The 7,949-nt window shown below is 68.4% G+C and overlaps 4 protein-coding genes across 4 annotated transcripts in view; 2 read left to right on the top strand and 2 right to left on the bottom strand.

Annotated features, from left to right (window-relative positions):
* The window catches only part of CHLNCDRAFT_134737 (hypothetical protein), a gene marked incomplete at both ends in the record, with an annotated part of 3,239 nt that extends 1,880 nt beyond the window's left edge, over positions 1-1,359 (top strand). The window contains 4 exons of the mRNA XM_005847005.1: positions 18-218; positions 399-635; positions 844-990; positions 1,324-1,359. Of these exons, the coding sequence (XP_005847067.1) occupies positions 18-218; positions 399-635; positions 844-990; positions 1,324-1,359 (621 nt within the window). The remainder of the gene's footprint in view (positions 1-17; positions 219-398; positions 636-843; positions 991-1,323) is intronic.
* A 378-nt stretch (positions 1,360-1,737) lies between these two features.
* Positions 1,738-4,225, bottom strand: CHLNCDRAFT_134736 (hypothetical protein; the record flags this gene model as incomplete). The annotated part of the gene is made up of 7 exons (XM_005846824.1): positions 1,738-1,962; positions 2,145-2,447; positions 2,628-2,720; positions 2,912-3,064; positions 3,255-3,407; positions 3,579-3,770; positions 3,956-4,225. The coding sequence occupies 7 exons, from the start codon at positions 4,223-4,225 to the stop codon at positions 1,738-1,740; spliced, it is 1,389 nt and encodes a 462-aa protein (XP_005846886.1).
* Positions 4,226-5,954: 1,729 nt separating this feature from the next.
* On the top strand, positions 5,955-6,777 carry CHLNCDRAFT_13365 (hypothetical protein; the record flags this gene model as incomplete). Its single annotated transcript, XM_005847004.1, has 2 exons — positions 5,955-6,194; positions 6,673-6,777. Coding segments are annotated over 2 exons (345 nt in total), but the record flags the coding sequence as incomplete, so codon positions are not given.
* A 431-nt stretch (positions 6,778-7,208) lies between these two features.
* CHLNCDRAFT_134734 (hypothetical protein) overlaps positions 7,209-7,949 on the bottom strand; it is a gene marked incomplete at both ends in the record, with an annotated part of 5,546 nt that continues 4,805 nt past the window's right edge. Inside the window, 2 exons of the mRNA XM_005846823.1 lie at positions 7,209-7,345; positions 7,449-7,578. Coding sequence (XP_005846885.1) covers positions 7,209-7,345; positions 7,449-7,578 — 267 coding nt within the window. The remainder of the gene's footprint in view (positions 7,346-7,448; positions 7,579-7,949) is intronic.

Raw genomic sequence — 7,949 nt, 5'->3', positions numbered from 1 at the left:
TCTCCTCCCTCCCACAGATCTTCCACGTGCGCGACATGGCCTGCCTGCCGGGCCCCGCCGACGTGCGCCCCTATGCGCGCATGACCGCCCCGCTGGCGGTGAACAACCTGTCGGCGCTTCTGCCCACGCTGGTGGCCACGTCTGCCGCCACCGCGCTGGGCGTGCAGCACCTGGGGGCGCACACCATCCTGCGCCAGGTCATGGGCTTCTGGCTGCAGGTGCGGGGGGGCGCGCGAGCGGGGGCGGGCCGTGGGCAGACACGGGTGGGGTGTGCTCCTGGCGCCACGCGCCCGCCGAGGATCGCCGCCGCACTCCCTCAACACAAAGAGGTCCGCCCCGCTCGTGCGCTGCCATTCGGCCCACGCTCCTTTCCTCCTGCCCTGCCCTGCTGCCCGCAGCTCTTCATTGCTTTCAACGCCACCGCCCACTCCCTCATCGCCAACAGCCTCAGCCGGCAGCGGGAGGGGCGCGCCGCCGAGGTGCTGGTGCGCATCGCGCAGCTGGCGGTGGCGGTCAGCCTGCCGCTGGCGGCGGCGCTGTTTGCCGGCCGCGGGCTGCTGCCAGACCTGTTCACCGAGGATGTGCTGGTGCAGCGGGAGGTGGCCGAGGTGCTGCCCTTCCTGCTGCTGCTCATGGTGAGGAGGGGGGGGGGGTAGCGGGGGGAAAGGGTGGTGGCCTGTGGCGGGGATGTTAGAGGGGCAGGCCGGTTTGGGTGTGTATACTACGTTCTAATCTGCCAGCGCCGCGCCTGTGCCCTGCTGCATCTGCCCCCCCGGCCTGTCGTGCGCTCTGGCCCATGCCTGGCGGCCCCCTGCCCCCTGCCCCTTGCTTCCCCCCGTGCAGCCCCTGGATGCGCTGGGCACCGTGCTGGAAGGCGGCCTGCTGGGCGCCTCTGACACCGGCTACCTGGGCGCGCGCACTGCCGCCTCCTGCGCCGTGTCGCTCTTGGTGCTGGGCATCGCCTCGCTCACCCACGGCAGCCTGCTGGCGGTGCGTGGGGCTGCCGCGCGGACGCGCGCTGGTGCCTGTGCTAGGTGGGGTCGGGTGCAGCCGCCGGCGCTGCCAGCCGCCCCGACCCGCCGCTGCCTGGACCCGTGCAGGTGTGGGTTGGGATGAAGTGCGTGAACATCTGTGCCCTCTGCCTAGACCTGGGCAAGTTCTGGCTCAAGGGTGGGCAGCTGCAGCCGCCACAGCCGCCGAGCAGGCGCCAAGAGTGAGCCTGCGCACCCACTCCGCATGGCACGCAATGGCAACCACCCTGCCCCAGTGCTGAGCAGACAGGCTCCGCACACTGCAATGAGCACTCTACACGCTGCGGTGCAGCTGTACATTAGCAGCGGATACCGCTGGAACTACTAAGCGCTCTGTCCTTCTTTCCTCCTCTGCTTCTTTTGTTGAGGGCGCGACATGTGCCGACGCTGCGGCCCGCACCTCCGTGCCCAGCCCCGTGCCTGGCAACACCAATTTTCCCTCCAGCCTGCCCTCTGCCGCACACCAAGCCCTGCTGACTTGCATTCCTTGCTGCTTGTCGAATTCCATCAATGAGATGATGCACGTCGAGGCAGACACACATACATACAGACAACACACAACCGCTCTGGACACACATCTGCCACATAAGACACCTGCCACACAAGACGCTGTAACCGCAAATGCCACTGAGTCGCGAGCATGAGTGGAGGGCTGCTACGCTCTAGGGATGGGTGGCTGCGTCGGCAGCCAGCCGGCACGCCGCACTCAGCTGGCATAGCTTCCCGCCGCCTCGCGCAGCAGGTCGCGCACAAAGGCGGCTGCGTTGCGCCCCGCCCGCCGCCCAAACACCACACACTCCAGCAGGCTGTTGCCGCCCAGGCGGTTGGCGCCGTGCAGGCCGCCCGCCACCTCGCCCGCCGCAAACAGCCCCGGCACCGGCACCCCGCTCGCGTCCAGCGCCTGAGCCTCGCGGCTGATGGCCACGCCACCCTGCACCAGCAGCGGCAGCACAGGCGGCGTTGCGTCCGCTCCCACGCCGTGGCACAGCACCGGGCAGCCTGGCCCCGGTGCCCCCAGCATCACCCACCCACCCAGCAGCTGTACCAGCCCAAGCAGCAGGCCGGCCGTCCGAACAGCCGCCAGGCTGCCACCCATTGCCTCTTGCTGCGCACCATCGTGTAGTGCACCACGGGAGTGATGCGGGCCACATGCACCGCGGCCTGCGGGTCGATGGTGGTGGGGAACACCGTCTTGCCGTGGGCATCGCGCCCCTCTGCCGCCGCCGCATTGTAGGCCTCCACCTCAGCCACCAGCACCTCTGGCGCTGCGCCCATGTGCTCCGCGGCGGCGGCCAGGCTGTCATGCCTGGTGAACAGGCTCTTGGAGACGTAGAAGCCCAGGGCGGGGCCAAACTGCTGCGCGGCGTCGGAGCCCAGCAGCAGGAACGCCTGACGGTGGGGCTGCTGCAGGATGGCCTGCGGTGGCGGGGAGCCGGAAGGGAGAGGGTGGCGGTGGTGGTGGTCTGGTGCTGGGATGGGGCAGCCGCCTGCAGCGTGCCTTCATGCGGGTGGTGCCGGACACAGCACAGCACAGCACAGCACAGCATGCCAGGGGTGACAGCCCAGCCACCTGGCAGGTCCACTTGCCTGCGCCACCTTGTCGCGGGTCGTCAGCTCATCCACAAAGCGGCGGCCCTCGGGGCTCACCAGAATGCCGCCCACGCCCCGCAGCTTCTCGGGAGCCAGGAACTGCGGGCAGGCCACCAAGGAGGCAGGCGAGGGCCGGCATGGAGCGGCAGCTGTGGCAGGCATGGCCGGGGCCGAGACAGGCCCGCAAGGTGCAGCTGCCCCTGCCACCGTTCATCCGCCCCCTACCCCCGGCCAGGCAACCACCACCTGCAAGCGCCCGGCAACGGGCGGGCCCCCGCCTCCCGCCCCACCTTGGTGCCGCTGGCCGGGTCTGCGGGGTCGACAAAGCCGGTGGGGTGCACCTGCACCCGATCCAGGTGAAGCAGGCTGGCGCCTGCAGCCTGTGCCAGCGCCAGCCCCTCCCCTTGCGCCCACGCCCCGTTGGTGGTGGGCAGCTCCGCGGCCTGCGCGGCGGCATGGGGAGGCGGGGCCAGGGGAGGCAGGGCACACACAGTGTGGGGTGGGTGGGACGCGGCCGATGCGCCATGCTGCTTGCCGCTTGTGGCGGCCAGGAACAGGAGCAATACTTGTGAGCAGGCAGACAGCCAGAGTGCGGCGGGTGCTCCGGCGCCCACACCAGCCACCCACCCCCACCTGCGGCGCATACTTCCTCAGCAGCTCGCCGCTGGCGCCAAAGCCGCCCGTGGCCAGTACCACCGCGCTGGCCTCCAGGCGCTGCTGGCTGCCGTCGTCTGCCACATACGCCACACCCTCCACCCGGCCGTCCTGGTGCAGCAGCGACTCCACCTGCAAGAGCGGGACGGAGGGAAAGTGCAGTGGAGGGGGGGGTGGGATGGAGAGAGGCAGGTGGCAGCAAGCGGAGTAGGGGGGCGGGCTTGGCAGCGGCCGGGTGTAGCCAGCACGACAGAGGGGGGAGAGTGCGCAGCACGGCTGCCCCGCCACCCAGCCCCGGCCCACCTTGGCCCCCGTCACCACCCTGACCCTGCTGTCCCCCGCCTGCCGCTCCAGCAGCGCCCTCATGATGGAGAAGCCGACCGGGCCCCGGGTGCTGGTGCGCGTGCGCTTGCGGGTGTGCCCCCCCAGCTGCACCCTGCCGCTCAGCTCGATGCCCTGCGACTCCAGCCACCCCACCGCCTCCTGGCTGTCGCCCTGCGGCAAGACGCAGCGCGGGCGGCACGCCGCGCTCGGCTGCGCGCCATCCCTTTCGGGTAGATGGGGCCGATGCGACCCAGCAGCCATGCGCTCACGGGCAGGCTGGCAGGCAGGCGGGCAGGCAGGCTGCAGTGCCTGATTTTGTGGATGCAGGCGGGGCGTGGGGGCGCCAGCGCACGCACCACCAGTGTGTCCACCAGCTCGGGGGCGCTCAGGCCGCCGCCGCTCCTGAGGGTGTCCTCGCGGAACGCCTCGGCGGCGTCTCCCTGGTCGGGTGTGAGGGCGTTGATGCCGCTGGATGCCTTCATGCTGTTGCCCCCCGCCCGGGCCTCCTTCTCCAGCACCACCACCTCCACGTCGGGCCCCGCCGACTCTGCCGCCGCCAGCGCCGCCGCGGTGCCCGCCAGCCCGCTGCCCACCACCACGATCCGGCGTGGGTGTTGCGCCGTCATGCCCGGTATGCCTGTGGGCGACGGCAGCTGGATAAACGTCCCGGTGTAGAGCAGACCTGCGGCGGCAAGCAAAACGCAAACCGCAAGGAGCTTTGCGTGCATGCCAATGCCACCAATCATGCTTTGAGCTGAACCGCACGAGGGCAGGCTCTCCGGCTTTGGGTGGGACACTGCTGACCGGTCTGCCTCCGTGGCAACCGTGGGCAATGCGGGAACGGCCCTGATTCTAGCTGCTGCTACGTCACAGCGCACCATCACCCTGTCCCACCTCTTGGACAGCAGGGGAGACGGAGGGACCCAGCCACCATGCCCATCGTGGTGAGCGCTTCCAGGGCATGCAGCCCCGTCTCCACACCTGCCAGCTTGCCCGTACTCAGCAGCGCTCGTGACATCCTGCTGCAGGCTCCCATGCCGGCCACGGCACCCGCTGCCCCGGCTGGCGGGCGGCGGGAGCTGGAAGTGGAAGCGGTCTGGCACGAGCAGGTGGGGGTTGTGCAGGCAAGGACGTCCGTGATGCCTGCTCAGTGCTTGCTAAGAAAAACAGACCCACAGCAGCACCACCTTCCCCACCGCCTGCAGCTGCACCAGTCCAAGGTGTCTGTCCTCGCCTTCTCGGCAGACGCCACCTGCCTGTGGAGCGGCTGTGATGCTGCCGCGCCCACGCGCAAGCCGCACGGCGATGAGGCCTCAGTGGTGGCAGTCAGCTGCAAGGTGGGGCGAATTCCACACACCGCATGGTGATCGCAGCAGAGTCCCCCCCCCCTCACACACACACACCTACATGCGTCCAATGCCTACCTGTTCCTCAGCCATGCACCACATCATCCACCTCTTTTGGTTCTTACAGGATGGCAGCAACCTACACAGTGCGGGAAGCATGCCAGTCAGCAACGTGCGCCTCCTTCGCCCGCTGCCTGGGGGCAGGGAAGGCCTGCTGTGCATCACGGGCGATGGTCTGATGCTGGCACTGAATGCTGATGCAAGCACAGTGATGGACAGCTGCACCCTGCCAGGCACACCCGCGGAGGCAGCATCGGCAGCGCCAGCAACACCCACGCCCTCTGATGGCGCTGCTGCTTCAGATGAGCAGCAGCAGGCCGGTGTGAACGGCCAAGCAACCGCGGCAGCTGGCCATGACGGAGCAGCAGCACGGGAGGAGGCACTCAGCAATGCCACCAGTGCTGCAGTAGGGCCCGAGTTCCTTGAAGCGGCAGGCTACCGTGGCCACAGGCAAGCGCGGGCCAGCTCGCCTGCTGTACTTTGCATGCTGGGCATCCTAGCTGCGGCTGCCCACAGTTCTTCATAGTGTTTTTATTGCTCTATGCCCTGCAGGGAGGGATACCTGTTCAGGGAGGGCACCAAGGGGGCTGGCTACTACCGGAAGGATGTGGCCCGCCGCTACTGTGCAGCAGCGGCACGCGGCGAAACAACAACACGCCCTGCCCCTGCCGCATCCAATGCTGTCAGCAGCAGCGACAGTGCAGGCGGCAGCAGCCAGGCCGGCGCTGCTGCGCCAGACAGCGAGGCGGAGGCGGCCAAGCAGGCAGCCGAGGAGGCGCGCCAGTACATCCAGAGCTTGCTGCGGGCGCCGCCAAACATGCACGCCATCGTCGCCGACCCGGCAGGCCGCCTGCTGTTCACCTCCTCCCTCGGATCCTCCGACTGCGCCGTCAGGGTGTGGCGCCTGCACTGGGGCGGCGACTGCAAGGATGGCAGCAGCACCAGTTGCCCCCGGCCGCAGCTGGCGCACACCCTTGTGGGCCACACCGAGTCGGTGCTGTCCCTGGCGCTGAGCCCCGCTGGCGACCTGCTGTTCAGCGGCTCCTACGACCAAACCATACGGGTGTGGCGCACCACCGACTGGCACTGCCTGCGGGTGCTCAAAGGGCACGGCGGCGGCGTGCGGGCGCTGGCCGTCGCGCCTGATGGCGGCATGCTTTACAGCGCCGCTGCCGACAACACTATTCGGGTGCGGCGCGCCTGCCTGGAAGCATGGTCTGCTGCTTGCGGTGGCAGCAGGGAAGCATCACCCAAATGGGGACCCTAGGCCGGCCAGCCCGAGGCGGCACCGGTGTGAGGGGAGGAGGTGTGCCGCGCGCTGCCTGCAGGCCTGGGCCACGCGGCACTGGGTGTGCCTGCGCACCATGCACGGCCGGCACGAGGACACCACCTGGCCTGCCTGCCTGGCGCTGTCCGCCGACGGCGCGCTGCTGGCCAGCGGCTCCACGGGGCCCCTGGGGGCCAGCACCATCAAGGTGGGGGCAGGGGCGCTGGTGGCGGGTCTGACACCGGAAACAGGCGCTGAGCGCATGAGGCGTCCAATGTTGGCGCGCACCCACGCACAGCAGCCTGTGGTGCCCGCCGCCTGCTCCCTGTGCCGGCAGGTGTTCCAGACGGGCGCCGGCGGCGGGCGCGAGGCCGGCACCAGCCTGGCCTCCTTTGCTCAGCTGCGGTACGACCAGAAGGCAGGCATGTCTGCCCTGCTCTTCTCCCCGGATGGCAGCACGCTGTACAGCGGTGCCAGCGATGGTACGGTGGCTGCATGGCGCCTGGGCTGGAAAGCTGCGCGCAACCCTGGTGGCATGCGCAAGGGCTTCCTCTGACCTGCTGCCCCACCTGCTGCACTGCTACAAGTGGATCAGTTACATGTGTGAGAGCAATGTGACCAATTGTCACTGTATGTATTTGGAGCAAGCAAATGCGGTTGTTGATACTAGACCTAATGGCGAGCGTGCCAGAATAATGTGGAAGGAGTGCATGGGCTGGCGAAGGGTGTCGAACGGGCGCTGGCAGGCAAAAAGAATCGAGCCATGAATATGCATACAGGGTGTCAAGAGAGCAGGCAGTGCTGGGAGCTGTATGGGCAAGCAGGATTTGGATTCGAAGCACACAAACAGGAGGGAGAGGGGCGGCAGCAGGTCAGGGTGCGGTTCATTCATCGAGGGCTATGGTACACGAAGGCAGGCACATGCCTGCAAGCCGTTCAGCAGGGCTTGCTGGTGTGGCTGGAATGCATGCGCATCAGCATGGTGCCCGGGGCAAAGCTGGGCTGGTGCGTGGGCATGATGAAGCGAGGAGGGGAGGGGGCGGTGGGCTTGGGCGACGCCGACTTGGTGGCAGCTGCGGGCGGGCACACGACTGTGTGAGCAGGGGCGGGGGAGAGAGAAAGAGAAAAGCTGCACTTGCTGCAATTCAGTGCATTCCAGCCTGACAATCAGCTCACCGTGAATGGCAGCCGTGGTGGCCTTGGCTGGCGATGCCGCCGCGGGGGGCGCCGCAGCCGCCGACACCGCCTGCTTGAAGGCATTCACCGCTGTCGAGGCAGCCTGCTTTCCTGGCGATGCGCCAAAGTACTGCAAGCAGAGGGTGTGGGCGCAAGGTGGCGCAGATTTGAGGTAGATGCCCAAGTTGTTATGCGCCAACATCTGGGCGCGACAGGTGGGAGTCTGCAGCAGGCTACGCCGCAGGCTACGCACCCTCTGCAGCAGGGGTCCCATGCTGGCGAACTCAGCGGCACTCGTCATGCTGTCGGTGGGCGCGGGGGCAAGAGGACAGCGGGGTTGTTCTGTAGGTCTGGCGTGCAGGGCCGCTGCAGCGGAGGCCGCTGGCAAAGCTGCAAGCTGGAAGGCAAGGGAGACACAGACTGGGCAAGCTGCAAGCGCGTGGCTATGACCTAGGGCAGCGGCACGCCGCGCGCAGCGGGGGCGCCGCATGTAGCGCCTCC

This window comes from Chlorella variabilis, assembly GCF_000147415.1.
Source record: "Chlorella variabilis unplaced genomic scaffold CHLNCscaffold_12, whole genome shotgun sequence".
NCBI classification, from domain to species: Eukaryota; Viridiplantae; Chlorophyta; class Trebouxiophyceae; order Chlorellales; family Chlorellaceae; genus Chlorella; species Chlorella variabilis.
Note: the sequence above shows the minus strand (reverse complement) of the source record. Positions and strands in the feature narration are given on the sequence as shown.